The sequence below is a fragment of the Asterias rubens genome, unplaced genomic scaffold, assembly GCF_902459465.1.
Source record: "Asterias rubens unplaced genomic scaffold, eAstRub1.3, whole genome shotgun sequence".
Lineage (NCBI taxonomy): Eukaryota > Metazoa > Echinodermata > Asteroidea > Forcipulatida > Asteriidae > Asterias > Asterias rubens.
The window spans coordinates 43,248-61,004 of NW_022985745.1; the positions used below are offsets into that span (position 1 = coordinate 43,248).

Sequence of the window (17,757 nt, forward strand, 5' to 3'; positions counted from 1 at the left end):
CCATAAAATATAAGATTTTATGTTTTCTTTCATTAGGCTGTGTATACAAATCATGCCTGCAGAAAGTCCAGGCTCTGTGGCTCTTTTGTAAACATGTGATGTCACAGGTCACATCATCTATACAGTGGTAACACACATCTGTGTATGTATATAGGTAAAACCCAAAATAATGAAAGCCTTTGGTGTTGTTTTCTTTTGTGTCTTAAGAACCTATGCAGATACCTTGGGTTTGGGCTGAGGTAAAAGAGAAGGAAATGAAGATCTTTTGGAAATGGCCAGAAATATCTGGTAATGCTGATGATTACTACTTTGAATTGGTTGACGCTGAAGACAAAGATGGTGAACCTGTTTCTCCGGTATATGCGGGAAACGACAAAGAAATAAAGTTTAAAGATCTTGTGGAGGGTGAGGAATACACCATCGAAGCCTATGCCGTGTTGTGGTCTAATGGAAAAATACTTATCTCAGATCCAAAAACCCTCACAGTGAGGACTCGTAAGTAACAACAATCTTAAAAATATCTAACAAAGTTCGCCCGGTGTTTCTGGCAGATGCTGCTGAATGCGCCGTATAGCATCTTGTAAAACCCTTATAAGGCGCTACATTACTGCGGATGACTTGTGCACAGTAGTCGTACGATGTGACAGTGTGTATACGGTGGGTCGTGCGGTGTGATTACACGCACCGCGCACTGTACATACGGGTTGGTTTACAGCGGCGTCTTTTCGGAGCGAATAATGCGACTGCCTTGAGCAAGGCCAGGTCTCAGAATTCCTAACTTTCAATAACTTATCTTTCTGACAACAATGTTTTTTATACTAAGCGCCTTGAGTACCGTACGCTTTATAAGACTTTGATATTATCATTGATTTTGTTATTAAAGACACTGGACACCTTTGGTAATTGTCAAAGACCAGTCTTCACAGTAGGTGTATCTCAACATATGCAGTACATAACAAACCTGCTCAATTGGTCGTTGACGTTGTGAGATAGCTATAAAAGAAAAAACACCATTGTCACGCAAAGTTGTGTGCTTTCAGATGCTTGATTTCGAGACCTCAAATTCTAAATGAGGTCTCAAAATCAAATTCGTGGAAAAATAATTATTTCTCGAAAACTACTTCACTTCAGAGGGAGCCGTTTCTCACAATGTTTTATACTACCAACCTCTCCCCATTACTCGTTACCAAGTAAGGTTTTATGCCAATAATTATTTTGAGTAATTACCAATAGTATCCACTGCCTTTAACGTACTGCAAGTGCTAAACGAAGGACAAAACTAGCAAACTGACTTACACAACATTGTACCTGAATCTAAATCTGAATCTAAACTTTGAAATTTTGTGTCAAATTGTCACCCCTTGTGGTTTATTACACGACGACTGTTTTTATTTATCAACAGCATTGTCAGGCATGGTCGTTTTTGACTCTGATGGTGCAGAACATAATCCAACTTCAAGGCCAACGACACAAGTTATGACTACGACTGCACAACAACTCTTCTGCCCAGAGGTGTGAAATTACAGGTTTTTATCAAAGTGTATGCCTATTGTATGCAGACAATTTCAAAAAGTATTGAACAAGAAAAACAAAAATCTAAAAATAATAGTTGTTTACCTTGGAATACTATTTCGTTGACACTATTTCCTTCCTTCGACTATTTCTTTCCCTCAAATGGGGAAATAATTCCACTATTTTGTTTTGCCTTTAGTTTTTTAACTGTCCCTTTAAGTGCTCCGTACAAAGACATAAATTTTAATAGACGGGTAAGATTAATAATGTGAACGATAGGTGGCGCTGTAGGTCAAAGTTAACGGGTGCATCTTTTGAAAAATCAGAACCGTGAATGGTAGAACTGGTTGCTGCTCTATATTTTGACTCCCTGTACTTAGTAGGCTTTCCTCCTGAAACTTCCGCGTGGGAACTTGACAAGGAGATGTTTGGTACTTTCTGAAACAATTTGTTTTGTTTATTTTTAGATTAACTACGAACCGACGACTACTCAAGTACCAACGACTACTGCTTTGATAACAACAACCGAACAACAAACAACACAACAAACAACACAACAAACAACAACACAAGATGAGACAACTCCTCAGGTTTTAACAACTGAAACGACAACACTTCAAACTTCACAAGATCCTACAACCCCACAAAAAACTACAATAAAACCGACTACTAAAAACACAACGCCACAAGAAACCACAATAGAACCGACCACTAGAAACACGACACCGCAAGAAACCACATTGAAACCGACTACTCGAAACACAACACCACAAGAAACCACAGCTCAAACAGTCACGCCATCTGCATGCGAATCCATTTTTCATGAGCCTCCTGCTACCGGTAATTGTATAATTTCAATTTTACTTTAAAGACATTGGACACTATTGGTAATTGTCAAAGACCAGTCTTCTCACTTGGTGTATCTCAACAAATGCATGAAATAACAAACCTGTGAAAATTTCAGCTCAATTGGTCGTCCAAGTTGCGAGATATATATGAAAGAAAAAACACCCTTGTCACACAAAGTTGTGTGCTTTCATATGCTTGATTTCGAGACTTCAAGTTCTAAAACTTGAGGTCTCGAAATCAAATTCGCGGAAAGTTACTTCTTTCATTTCTCAAAAACTACGTCACTTCAGAGGGAGCCGTTTCTCACAATGTTTTATACTATCATCCTTTCCCCATTACACGTAATCAAGAAAGGTTTTGTGATCACAATTATTTTGAGTAATTACCAATAGTGTCCACTGCCTTTAAGCATCCTTTCTTTTACCTCCTTTTATTTCTGTTTACCATTTTATTACCGTTCGTTTAACTCCTGATTCCTGAGATACCAATCGTTATGTGTATTGTTCGCATCTACATCTACAATTATAGGATTTAAACAAAAGAACGGTTCCAAAAATCGAAGCCTTTTATGCTACAACCGCAACCAAGAAACAAAAACTAAATAAATATTACATCTCTTTCTAATAATTATTTTTCTTTTCATTTGTATGTATTTCAGACCACACCAACTCTTCGCTGTTGTTTGCACAACAAACGTTGGATTTCGTCAACCTCTCTCTAAATTTCTTTTTCGACCAGGTTCGTGGTCGATTGTTATTCTCAACTGTTGTTTTTAGTTTTTAGTGTAATTAATATTATTCTAAACGGTTTAGAATGACCAGCTGGAGCTGTTTATAACCGGTTGTTTTCGGATAGCATTTGTGCGGGTTAGCCCACAACCTCGTTCCCAGGGGTGATCGATCTCGCCGCGCCATTTTTGCTCATGGATACTAGGATGCATTACGCGCACATAATTATGCATATCTGAAAACTGTCTCACAAAAATGCAGCACACGTACAGAGCTAGACGTCAGGAAACCGATAATAATTCGGCTTGGGCCTATATAGCACTGCTACGACCCTGCCGGTTTAAGACCTCGTCGCCAGTCCTTTAATTTCCCTTAATAACACTATCTTTTTTATCTCATTACAGTTTAGAGAGGGCAGTCGAAATCCTAACATCGTAACCCCTGGTGAAATCACCAATACATGGGAATGCGTTTACGGAACAAGTTTCACGACTGAGCGAGATTTGAAGCTGATCCCTGACCTGCTTCAAGTTCTACTTCAAGGATTCATGATGGGTGCTAAATGGGCTCCTACCACCCAGGTCATAGGTCATCCCTTTGCTGGTGGTACAGGTAAATAATGGGTGCGGTCGATTAGCTTCCCTGTGTCGACCCCGCGGTGCTCACTCGGGTGAGCCCCTGACAAGAGCTAAACGAACGACCACACACCACTCTCATAGTGACGTCATGCACCTCGGGCCAGCCCCAAGAGACCCAGTCCACAAGCAGGGCACTTTGTGACCCCAATAAACCCCAGATTGTCAGTTTATTTATATGGCGGATAGCATAAAGTGCTTACGCTGCCAGCAACTGTTTTGTTAGTAAAACAAATAAATCATTTAATGTTCCTTTCCTCTTTTAAATTATTATTCCATATAATGTTTTTTTTCTGATCTTGAAATAGATGTTGAAATGTGGAGGTCGGACATTCCATTCTTGGAGGGGTGTGATAATTACAGCAGAGCTCATGTAGAACCATCTCGATTGACGTTTGATGTACCGGACTCTGCAATAGATGATAATGGTAAGCAAATTATATTAATCTCTATAAAAATGTTATTTGAAAAAAAAAAAAAAAAAAAAAAAAAAAAAAAAAAAAAAAAAAGTTTTAATGGGAGCATTTCGGAAGCACTAGATTGTCATAGACATAAAGGCACTGACTGGACACCTTTTTTTGGTAATTGTCAAATACCAGTCTTCTCACTTGGTGTATCCCAATAAATGCATGAAATACAAAATCTGTGAAAATTTGGACTCAATTGGTCATCGAAGTTGCAAAAGAATAATAATGACGAAAAAACACACTTGTTGCACAAAATAGTGTGTTTTCAGATGCCTTATATGAAGCTTCATGCCTGAAATTATTCTATATACTTTAAAACGTTGTAATTTGTTTGTGTGATAGGAACTGGTTGCCGGTCACTGTTGGTAGTTAAGATGGAAAAGCTTGGTGACCTTTTACCGCAAGACGGTTGCTCGGACGAAGGGTTTGTTAACCTATTAATAAATTCACACTTTTTCACCCTTCAGTCATTGGAACTCTATGTGTAACTGTTTGTTTCGGTTTATTAATGGGAATACTTAACACATTTTGGAACGTCTGCTGCCACCTAGCGTCCACAAAAGTCTTATTTATAGTTGCAATTATTTTGTGAAGCTTTGCATGGTGTGGATAATATGAAGAAACTATAAAATAATAGTAAACGTGCATGTGCAACCATGTGTAATTCTCCTGAAGACGAGCAGAGTATACTGTTCGAAACGTCTAGACCAAACCGGCTCTTTTCAGAGCCAACACTCCAATAAAAAGAGAGATTTAAACAGGGTTGTACCCGCAAGTTCCTCGCGCAAGTTACGGGGACGGGGCCTTTCCCAACATAGCACCAACACTCTTTAAACACACACTTGTTCATGCTTGCTTTCCAACATCTTGACAATACTTTAACTCAATCCTTAAATTCTTCCAGACCGACGCCTTTGAATGTTTTTTTTTTTTATATAAAGTAAAGTGCGTTTTACAGGCCTCTCTTAATATTTATGCATGAGGTACGCACAATGCTATCTCAAAACGAGGCGATGGGCATAGCCACTGCAATTGATGGGGAACGTGCGCCCATAGCCTCATTTTGGGAAGAGTTATGACGTCATGCATAAATATTAAGAGGGGCGTATAGATGATGTAGTTTATTATAATAAGTTTACTAATCATTATTTTCTATTTACTTTCTATACAATTGTATTATTATTGCCATTGTGTCCGTGCAGAGAGTTCCAATGTGATGAAGTCGAGACTCCATATCCCCTCGTGACAGTCGCCCTGAACCCATCCAAGCCACCTCCATTTACTGAGCCAGTTACTGTTGGCTTTCAAATGAAGGTAATCACTAACAGAAGAGCTCATTTATAGAGTTTTATTTCAATAAAATTTAATGTATTTGATCAAAAATAGTAGTCGCTCAAAAACTTCGTTGGACAGACGGAATCAAAGGACTCACTGGCTTATCAATAAACGATGCATATCGATCTGCACTGGATAGACAGAAGTGGAACTCCATCACAAAGGGTCAGCCATGACTCATAGGACGACGAAGACGACGACGATCATCAATATGATCATAGTTCTGACATGATATTTCACAATCATAAAGCGTGACTTTCTTTTCTCTATTGTTACTTGCTGAGGCGCTGTAGTTTTTGAGTAATTTTCGTCTCAGCAAGACAAATGTACATTTAACTCTTTCGTTTTCATTAAAACAATATGGAGGTTTTTTTTTCTTCTTCTATTAATTCTCTAGAATGAGATTGCTGGAAACATTCCCGTGTGCGTTTGGCTCCAAACAAAACTTCAGGCCAGGTCAGTGCGTGTTTTAAGTGAGCGTTACTTCCCAAGAAAGCCATTATTCTCGGTAAAATAATGTGCGCATGTTTAGGGTGCGTTCGTTTAGCTTCCCTGCGTCGACCCCGGTGTGTGGCGTTTTTTTTTTTTCTTCCAGGACGAATGTGGGTAATTATCTGCACACATTCGTCCTGGAAAAAAAAAACCCACCACACACCGGGGTCAACCCAGGGAAGCTAAACGAACGCACCCTTAGATCTACGTAAGCAATGGGCACTTGCCTTGTAAGTCTGCCGCCACCACGCGTTCATAATTCTCCTATTTAATTATCTCACTGTTTTGTGAAATGCAGCCCACCGAGTCTCCAGCAATATTCATGGAACAGCAGTGGATGTGATACAGTAAAGGAGGAGGGCGCCATCCTGTGCCGATGTTATCACCTGACAAGCTTCTCTGTTATAATACGGGTTGCAGACTTCGAGGTTTGTAATTTTATTGTTGTGTAAAACAACGTAGAATAAAGTCAGTGTTGCAAAGAAGATTAAGAAAATTTTTATAAAACGGCTTCGGCAGTGGTCCTTGGCGTACTTTGCATTGTTCAAATTGTTTTAAGGTTTTCAGTGCATCGTAGCAGGATATTCTGTGTGCCCCCCCCCCCCTCGCCCCCCTATCCACTACAAACGGCAAACTCTGTATACATCTTTGTGATAGCGCCCTCTTTTGAACCATGCCAACCTCCTTCCGCCAATGGCAGTTTTTCGTGGCGTAGTCAGTATTTCTTACAGCTGTGTGTAATGTCGACTACCGTATAGGTAGAGTCGTTCCCTGGTAATGACCCTGAAAACAAAATGTGTGTGTTTTCTTTTCCGAAAGGTCACTTGTTATAATTTGTAGATATGGTAGTCAAACATTTTGCAAAAATATTTTGGCTGAGATGCCGTCGTTGATATAGAAGTCATTAACACATTTAATTTTGTGAAGCAATGCTTGCTTGAATAGTTTCTCACATTGCTGAAGGTTGGTGTCCGTAAGCAAATGCGGCGGTCAGAGATGTGATTGGTACCCGCTATCACCTTCTGCTAGTTCAGTGGTTGTTTTCAATGTTCGTGTGAAAATACCAATAAAGAAGACACTGTATTTAATTCAACTAAATTCAAACTCAAATTTATCTCCATATACTTCATGAAAACAGTACATAGCCATTACAATAATTTATAAAGAAGTAACCAATATACACAACTCTTTTGCAATGCCAACAATTTATTAAAGGCAGTGGACACTATTTGTAATTACTTAAAATAGTTAATAGCATAAAACCTTACTTGGTGACGATTAATAGGGAGAAGTTGGTAGTATAAAACATTGTGAGAAACGGCTCCCCCTGAAGTGGAGTACTTGTCGAGAAAGTAGTAATTTTCCACGAATTTGATTTCGAGACCTCATATTTAGAATTTGAGGTCTCGAAATCAGGCATCTGAAAGCACAACACTTCGTGTGTCAAGGGTGTTTTTTCTTTCATTCTTATCTCGCAACTTCGATGACCAATTGAGCTCAAATTTTCACAGGTTTGTTATTTTATGCATATGTCAAAGGTATACCAAGTGAGAAGACTGATCTTCGACAATTACCAAAAGTGTCCACTGTCTTTAGCAAAGTATGGAGGCATCATCTAGAAGCCGAGGCTTGTGGTGAGGTGCCCGATGAACAGACCGTTGACAAACTCCAATCTATAACCAGACCTTTAAGCTGTTGTGATTTCCAACATCCCTAAAAATCAATCAGGAACAATATCCATTATTCATCAACATCATATAGAGATGATTAAAATTAGCTCCAGTATCACTTTCTCTGTTTGGTTTCAAGGACAAACACAGATTTTATCTCCACAGTATGAGGAACCAATTCCAATACCAATCAAAACCCAATTTGTGGTCACCAAAGTGTGACCGAGTCTTTCTAGAACACATCCTCCCAAAGGAGTTTCCAGCGTACGTCATTATAGTGATGAGATTCCAACAGATTTCTGGGTCATGCAGGTCAGCAAAAGAGCGGCTCCTCCGCTCTTATATCCGTTTTGATGGTTTTAGGTTTAGCTCCGTAGCGGATGACTCCCGCATTGCAAGTGTATTGAAAACGGTTCCTTAATCAACGCCTGTGTATTTTGCTTTGCCTACTCTTACATGCTATGCAACCACCCATTGGCCGGTGTTGGATGCAATTGTGTAGGCCATGCAATACTGTCCGCTCCGGACACTTTTGCATATGCACAAACCGTCCAGCGGACATGAACATGACTGTACATGTATGTGTGCGCGTAAGCGAGCGTGCATACACTATGATGCATTGAACCTACGTATGCAGAATGAATATTTACGTGTTTTATGACCCAACGGCCGAACATTTCCGATGTCATTCATGACATGCACTCAGCTTGTAAAAAAAAATGGCGAACGTGTTCCGTCGACCAAGGGCGTCTAATTTACTGCAAGGACGGTTTTGCACGGGGGCGGACACAACTGCATATGCAAATGTGTCCGGGGGGACACAATTGCATTATGCAGCAGCGTCCGGGCGGACACAATTGCATATGAAAAACCGTCCGGCGGACATTATTGCATAGAGGAAATAATTGCATGCGACACCGGCACAAGTTTTAACATTATTTGGTTCCATTACTTTCCTCCTCTCACTGCATTTTCTTTTTTACCCCGACCTTTTGTAAATGATCAAACGACCCACGCCCATAAATGTTATTAATAACAACATTGTCTTCAGTCGCCGTGTTACAGAAGAACGTAAACAGGTAACCATCCAAAAGTACATTAAGTTTACATTATTGTGACTGGTGCCCCACTCAATCTTTGCTTTAAGCAGTATTTTCTGCTAGACAGCTTTATGAAATTGGGCACAGGTGATTAACATACATGTCTACGGAATCTATAAGCTGATTTCTGACTTTATTTGATCTAAGAACCTTTTTGTAGATCACTGCCCTCCCTCAATCACCAAACATAAAAAACACCAAACAAGATCTGTTCTCCTAGCATATGTTTAGCAGTGCCCGTTAGGGACACTTCTTTCTCCACCCCATTTTTGTTTCTTTTTTGGCTCGAGCGTTAATCCATCTTTTACAAGCGAGTCTAGCTAGCACTTCAGCTGATTTCCCCAGTGAGGCGCGTGCACGTGGTGGACTGGGAAATCAATGGCAGACGCTCGAGTCGTTTTGCCGCCTTTTTACTTTTTTTTTCATTCATCGTTAGGCTGCCAGGACATTTACCGTAGAAGTAAAAATAAAACAACTGCACTGATTATTGTGTGGTTCTTTCTCACTCCTCTCACAATAAATGGTGTAGCTATAATCATTGTTAAGCAGGAGATAATTGTGTTTTTGTTTAATTTCTTTTGTGAGTGGTGTTTGTAGTAGTATTTTTTGTTCATTCATCGTTAGGCTGCCAGAACATTTACCGAATAAGGAAAAATAAACATCCACGCTGATTATTTTGTGATTATTTCCCGCTTTTCACTATAACTGGTGTAACTACATTAGTGTAAAACAGAAGATAATTGTGTTTTGTTTAATAAATATTTATTAGTTACTTTGAGTGGTTTTTGTAATTATATTCATCGTTAGGCTGCTAGGACATTTACCGTAGAAGTGAAAATAAAACATCTTCACTGATTATTGTTGATTGTTTTTGTCTCTTTTCACAGTAGGTACGTCGTTGTTATACATAATTATTATAATTGTATTGTTGTTTAATTTATATTTATTAGTTGCCGTATAAGTGGTTTTCATATTAGTATTTCGGCAGTAACTTTGTTATTGTTTTAAAACGAAATTACTACTTTAAAGGCCCTACCTTAAACCTTGAGGATGTAATGTTTTCGTTTATTAGTTTCAGAAGAACGTTTGAGATTAATTTGCCAAGCTCTTACAAAAGGTCTTTTTTTTAATGAGATGTAACTTTTTATTTATTTTTATTTTAGAAAAAAAAAAAAAAAATATTTGAAATTAATTTGCCAAGCACTTACAAAGGAAAGGGGTTTCAAAATTAACAGTGTTTATTATTTCTCCCAAACTTAATAAAACTGACATGAAGTGTAGATCGATTAGCCATGTTTTTAAATCAAGGAAAACCGAAGGCTTGTTGCAAACATGTCTTTGACTTTTACAAGTTGGCCGAGGTTTTTGTCCGGCAATTTTTTTCCCACAAAGTTACATGTTTGTTTTGTGTGTGTCTTTTTTGCAAGGTCGACGAAGGACACAAGAGGGCGCTGCACGTACTTAGCATGCTGGGTTGCATAACAACAATTGTATGCGCATGTCTGACGATTGCAATCTACGTTTACTTGAGGTTTGAAATTCACGAGGTTTTAAACTTTTTTGTTTAGGTTTAAAAACAACCATAACACAATATTGTGTTTACAATGTAACTTGTACATTGTTCTTTGTTTTCTCCCGAATCGCACAACAAATTATGCGTTTTTTTCACAGGTGTATTTCATGTGTATTACACGATATACACAATTTTGGTAAAATTTACCAATTCTGTTATACATAAGTTTTAGTCTTGGTTTATACTGCTTTTAGCTACATGGCATTCTCGGTGGTCTAGCTGTTAGACACTGCTCTGTAACAAAGGTTGTGGGTTCGAGTCCCACCCGACTCGTAATAAATTAATGTCAGTGACAACACGCATAATTGTAGACTCAATACTCTTCATCCACGATGCAAATTTTGAAATTGTTTTATACGTGTTAAACTTCTTATTGGATTTAATAATTATTCAACTATGACAATTTGTATAATCTTTATTTTCCTTCTCTTAGAATCCTGAAAGAAGAAAGGATTATTCACACCCAGTTTCTTATATCCATCGCGCTTTCTCAACTCATATTTCTCATCGGGATTGATATGATCAAATACGAGGTTAGTTTATGGTTATTCATTTATGTCTATTAGTTTGTGTTGTAAACACCCCCCCCCCCCCAAAAAAAAAAAAAACAAAAAAAAAAAAAAAAAAACTCCCACACTTGACCAGCTTTCGGGTCAACCCTGACTCTGGCCTAGATATAAGTCAACCTTGACCCCGACCGGATTAGAGTCAAGCCCTATTAGGACTCGGAGTACGAATGAAAATCTCTTAAAACAGTCATTTAATTTGTTAGAAGTAATTGTTCCTTTGCGTTGTGCTGTTCTTTTGCGTGAAGCAATGCAAAGGTTGTGGGTTCGAATCCTACCCAAGTGATTTGCCCGTGGATTTTGTTTTCAAAGAACGCGGGAAAGTTCCGAGTACATGGCTTAGTATACATCGGTATAAGGGTAAAAAACAATTATTAGTTGTCAAATTGAGAAAATACCATATTTTAGATAACCGTAACTATAATTCACTCCAACATCAGCATTCAAAATTTGCGGCAGATTTTCGCATAAAGCTCTACTTGCACCTGCCGTGCCAAATTGAATGCCGGTTTCACATGAATAAAAAGATCGTCTGATAAGTGTGTATTGAATAAAATGCTGTATAAGTTCGTATAATATGTCTCAAAGTAGAATTGAATAAATAATTCAATTTACTGGGCAAAATCACTATACGTATGCATAATTTGATACAGGCCACTTTATGCCAAAAAATTACTAAAAATACAAAATGTCGTTTGTTCTTTTGTGCATGTGAGTAACCAACATTCGCCAATAGCGATTAAGAGGCACTGGGCACTGGGTAATTTGTTTTTGTCATAGACCTGTTCTCTCACTTAGTGTATCCCAACACATGCATACAATAACAAATCTGTGAAATTGTTTTACTCAATTCGTCATCGAAGATGCACACCCTTGTTGCAAAAACAAATGTGTGTACTTTTCTATGTCTACATATTGCCCCTTTCTCATAAACTACGTTTCTTCAGAGGGAGCTGTCTCTCACATACAAACAGCTTTCTGTTGCTTGTTTTGCCAAGTAAGTATTATTTTTTTTTATAGTAATTACCAATAACGTCCTGTTCCTTTACTCCTTTACTATTATTGTGATTATCAAAAGAGTGGGCGAGACAATCAATCAATTAGTTTACTTTCCACAGTATCAAAATCACAAACAAAATCAAGATTATGCATGGACATTCACGAAACTTTGGAGGGACCCATAAAGAAGCAAAGCTTGTAAGATAATGGGTCCCTGAGGTAGCGTGTGCATTGAGCTGATAATTGTTTTGATGTCTTGTGGAAGACCTCTCCAGGTAGGAAAAATGTTCCTGAAAGGACAGGTGTATTCAAAAATGCACAAGCTGCTAACAGTGAAAGTAGTTTCCTGGACAAACGAACAATTGGCAAGAAAGAACAACGGCAGGGGTGGATTTCACAAAGGTAGTCCTAACTTAGGACTAGTCCAATGCTAAGAGATACGACTGGTCCTAAGTTAGGACCAGTAACTCATCCTAACTTAGGACTGGCCCTATCTCTTAGCATTGCCTAGGATAGTCCTAAGTTAGGACTACCTTTGTGAAATCCACCCCAGGTCACCAATGTAGGAAAAAAAACAGTCCTCTTATTTCTTGCGTGACTGCAACCCCTTTTAAACAATCCGTTACAAAGCACTTTGCTTAGAAAGACTAAGACAAGGTTGTTTGTTGGGTGAGTGAGTAACCACTATAAATACTGCCGTCAATTTCACAAAACTCTTCCTAACTTAAGACTAATCTTAGGACTTAGGACGAGTCCCAACCCTGCACTGTAGCATGCCGACCTTAAGATTAATCCTAAGTTAGGACGAGTTACTCGTCCTAACTCGAGATAAGACGAGTCCTAACTCTTTGTGAAATCGACGGCTGGTGCTTAAATACTTGTGATTAGAACCAAAAAGTGAGAGCCAGACAATGAATTCCTCTTATATCTTGCGTGACTGCTGCCCCTTTAAACAATGCTATCAATGACTATAGGACTAGTCTTCCTTCGTGGAGTGGTTATCCACCACTCATCATTACCCTGCTTTTATAATTGTGATAATAATTTACAAGAAAGAGCCAGACAATAAGTTCTTCATATTTCTTGGATGACTGCATGCAACCCCTTTAAACAATCTGTTCTGAACTACTTTACTTAGAATCTGATTCCGACCACTCCCTATCGGGGAGATTCCTCCATTGAAAAATGTGTTATCTGACAAAAGAAAACTCAACTCATTTCTCTTGGGTTTTAATTCTCTCTTCTTGATCCCCGCCAGCAGTTATCCCACGTCTCGTACATTTCTTGTTGATATCTACGCTGAATCTTACACTATTATAGGCGAGAGAAAAGTATCCGCCGGTTGGGTAAAGTGTTATTTAATTGTCTCTCACTGATCCGGGACTCAACTCTTATGGGATTCCGGTGGTGATCCCCGTAGGGGTCCCACCGGGACCCACGAAACCGTCGCCTCATATAAACACATCCCGTGTAATTTTGACGGATTGAAATGTTTCCAATCTAATTTATACAGGTGCTTTGTAAAGTCGTATCGATCTCCCTGTTCTACTTCTTCAGTGCCACGTTCTCGTGGATGCTGGTCGAGACAGGACACTTGTACTTGAGCGTGGTCAGAGTGTTCAGCTCGGGGTCAAAGTTCAAACTGTACTCCTTTGTAGGATGGGGTATGTACTGATTACTCAGTTAGTTATTAACATATGTATACGGGTAACTAATCAGCTCAGGAAATACTTAAAAAGCATGATACTGCTAAAAAGAAAACAATTTGCACTATCAACGAGCGGGGAAAAAACAAAAAAGACAAGGGGAAACACAGCTCGGCAAACAAAACAATGGTAAAAAAAAAACCTAAACAAAAAAAAACACCCTATACTTTCAAAAAACCTTTCTTCTGTTTTCGAATCTACCATTCTGAACATGCGTATAGGTAAACCTACTGACATCTCCAAATCAATTTTTGTGTAATGTGTAAACATTTTTGCCTCGATGCAAAGTTTCCGAAATATTACTTTCATAGTTTGTGTGCACCAAACAGCCACATGGTCCGAAAGACTTCACTTTGTTTTGCGAGAACACGTGTTATTTAAATAACCCTCTTTGTTTTGTTAAAGGGTTGCCGGTTATATCTGTGGTGATTACGAGTGCTGTTGGACTATCACGCGATGAATTGATAAGCAAGGATTAGTGAGTACAAAAATTGCTTATGTTCTAGAGGTCAATTTCTTAGTGCTGTCTCAGTACCAAAATGAGCTAAGATGTTTCTTCTGTTCTTTTGTGGTGATTTATGGATTCCTAGAAGGTATGACGTCACCATGAGAATTGTATCAAAGGATACGATTACACTTCCCCCCGATTGCACTTCGATCGTTGATTGTTAAAGGACAAAACGTCCCTTAAAAAACCGAGACTCATGCTTCACAGCCGTTCCTTGGTTCCCTTCTTTCAACTTTCTTGAAGACACAACAATAGACTAAGCTTTTAACTGCCTCCCAGAATAGACTAGCATTGTTCAGGAATTGATATTTCTTGCTCTCGCTTTCCCCTTGAATGTCACCTTTTTTCTTCTTCTGTGGAAGCACGAGGTTTTTCGATTGTCCTTTTTACCCTCCGGGGATTTCGAGGGGGGAAATGCAGTAATGGAATGCCGTCCATCGGCGAGAGTAGACGGTTACACTATGGTTACACAGCCCAGCCAAGGAGCGTCAGTCACGTTAAAATTCCCTTTCACCGTTACTCATCCGTGACTATACTCCTCTGAAAAACACATTTTTGGAAGGATTGTAAACTATAACTCCTTCGTGAAAACCATGACGAACACATACCTCAACTCTGAAAGCTGATAACCCAAAAGGTCCTCACGATTTGAGTGGGGTTTTGCAGAAGATAGAGGTCGTTGCTGGAACGTTGGTCGGCTAGCTAAGCTTTCTCAACATGTCGACGGCAAATATATTTAAGACAATTCTTTAACCTATTCTAATCCGATGATGAAGTATCTATAAGAGAAACGTGTGTTGTGTAATCCCCTGTTTGATCCACTAGGTAGTGGCTGAGCGGTCAAGAACATCCTTGACGAAAGTAATTGTGGCTATTAAAGGCAGTGGACACTATTGGTAATTTCTCAAAATAATTATTGGCATAAAACCTTACCGGGTAATGAGTAATGGGGAGAGGTTTGATAGTATAAAACATTGTGAGAAACGGCTCCCTCTGAAGTGACGTAGTTTTGGAGAAAGAAGTAATTTTCCACGAATTTGATTTCGAGACCTCAGATTTAGAACTTGAGGTCTCGAAATCAAGCATCTGAAAGCACACAACTTCGTGTGATAAGGGTGTTTTTTATTTATTTTATAGTTATCTCGCAACTCCGTCGACCAATCAAGCTCAAATTTACACAGGTTTGTTATTTTATGCATTTATGTTGAGATATATACACCAAGTGAGAAGACTGGTCTTAGACAATTACCAATAGTGTCCAGTGTCTTTAATGTCCATACTTCCTGCGAATGCGAAGTGAATTTTGAACTCACAAATCCGAAACGATTGATAGTCTGGTTCTGTGTTCTAACTTCTTTGTCCTGTTTAAAATAGTTTTGCCTTGTACAATTTGTGTGTTTGTTTTATATTGCTTTTGAGTTTTGATGTTGCTATAAAAACTAAACAAACACACCTTAGGTTATGATTCGTTTTATTTGGATACTTCGTTAGTACTAATTAAATGATATGTTTCATTGTTGTCAATAGCTGTTGGTTGTCAACTCAAAGAGAACTTATCTGGGGTTTTGCTGGACCTGCATTGCTGATTATTATGGTAATTATAAATAAACAACGTAATTTTATGGTATTTTAGAACAAACTACTTAAAATGTGTTAATCATTATTTCCAGGCAACTCACAAAATAACACTCTACATAAGACAACAGAGAGCAAGCCCGTTGATTTCCAACAGGCGAAAATAACCACTATTGCGGCGATCCAAAATAGACCTTATTATATGTTTTTTATGCTACCAACAGAAAGCACATCCTGAACATGCGTCTGTATTCTAAGCATGTTGGTGTACATGTGACACTCTTTTATTTCCCCTCACCACATCGAGTTTTTTAACCTAGAAACGAATAAATTTATTGTTCCCCTCCCGTGCGGCGTCTGAAAAAGAGGATGCAGTTCTCAAATAAAAAGAAGGAAACCAAAATCGACAGCACGTTTCCAGAAAAGTCAAACAAGGTCTACAGAGCACACGTTCGGAACATAACCCGATCTCTTGGACCAGGTGTTTGTTTGTCGAAGCCTGCCCTAACGACGGATGTAGATCCATTCTTCAAGCACGGTCTCAGGAAAGAGTCATGTGTATTGGTTAAGCTTGCAGGACCGAGGAACGGAGAAACAGCAGCGCGCCTCGGAAACCACCCGTCTTTGGTTTACTTTATACGGCGGACCCCCTTTGGGCAGGCCCGGTGTCCCTTTTTGTTCCCGTGTCCTGTTTGTGTCACAATGTATGACAGTCAATAGCCGTGTAGCTTTTGACTGGCATGTATTACGCAACAGCAGTCGCCTCGCGCCAACATCAGGTTCAAAGAACGTCTTTTTTCCACTAAAATGTTAAAGGCAATGCAGCCGATTTCACGAAATGCTAGGATAAATCCTATCTCGAGTTGAGACGAGTAACCCGTCCTTACTTAGGATGGGTTCAATGCGTCCTAACGTCTTCGGATATGGAACTTAACTCGTCCTAAGTCCTAGTATTAATGATAAGTTACGAAGAGTTTGGTAATTACTCAAAATAATTGATTTCATAAAAACTTAGTTGTTCACGACCGACGAAGAGCTGGTGATAGTATAAAACATTATGAGAAACGACTCCCTCTGAAGTCCCATTCGCGGCTACTAAATAACTTCACGGCTTGCAACCTGGTAATATAGGCATCTGAAAGCATAAATTATGTAGATACAGGTATAGAGAAAGACAAAACGGGAACAGTAGAGGAATGAAAACATATCAACGTAATATAGTTGAATCTAACGAATATTATTTATCCCGATGTGAATTTAACATACATTAAAAGAAATAAGTTTACAAATTACAAGAAAGAAAATAAAAAAACGGTGTACCACCTTTAAGTGCTCTACGGTGCGTACACTTATTAGCAAAGCCAATAAATTAAAAAACAGACCCTGTGTCATAATTGCAACAAAGTCGTATCCTCCGTCGAAAAGTCAAACCGCTTTTACTTTCTTTATCTCCTTAAGGCAGTGTACACTTTTGGTATTTACTCAAAAATAATTAAGCAAAAAACCTTACTTGGTAACGAGTAATGGGGAAGGTTGATATTATAAAACATTGTGAGAAACGTCGTCCTCTGAAGTGAGGTAGTTTTCGAGAAAGAAGTAATTTTCCACGAATTTGATTTCGAGACCTCAAGTGTAGAATTTGAGGTCTCGAAATCAGCATCTGAAAGCACACAACTTCGTGTGACAAGGGTGTTTTTCTTTCATTATTATCTCGCAACTTCGGCCACCATTGAGCTCAAATTTTGTTATTTGTGGGCTATGTTGAGAAAAGCTCTCATAAACTTCATTCACAATAATGTCAAGACTTCGTGTCGCGCTGCATACAAAAAATCCTGCAAACGTCTTTGTTACATACCATGCAGTACAAGACACGCTGACGGTCCAGAGTTTTTTTATATTAAAACAAGTCCACTCTTCATCGTCGTAGTCTATGTTCTGAAGTATTCGAGCTCGTCTTGTGGAATTTGATATTGCGTGCTCTTACTTATTGAGAATGTTGAGTACAACTTACAAATTCTCCAGAAAAAAAGAGGAGACAAAAA

General features: G+C 38.8%; 1 protein-coding gene across 1 annotated transcript; it reads left to right on the plus strand.

Moving 5' to 3' along the window:
• Positions 1-1,452: 1,452 nt before the first annotated feature.
• On the plus strand, positions 1,453-15,734 carry LOC117306618 (adhesion G protein-coupled receptor L4-like; the record flags this gene model as incomplete). Its single annotated transcript, XM_033791104.1, has 14 exons — positions 1,453-1,512; positions 1,980-2,352; positions 3,020-3,099; positions 3,494-3,701; positions 4,033-4,152; positions 4,534-4,615; positions 5,394-5,505; positions 5,924-5,982; positions 6,317-6,446; positions 10,216-10,319; positions 10,795-10,894; positions 13,440-13,590; positions 14,038-14,110; positions 15,668-15,734. Coding segments are annotated over exons 1-14 (1,695 nt in total), but the record flags the coding sequence as incomplete, so codon positions are not given.
• Between the last annotated feature and the right edge of the window lie 2,023 nt (positions 15,735-17,757).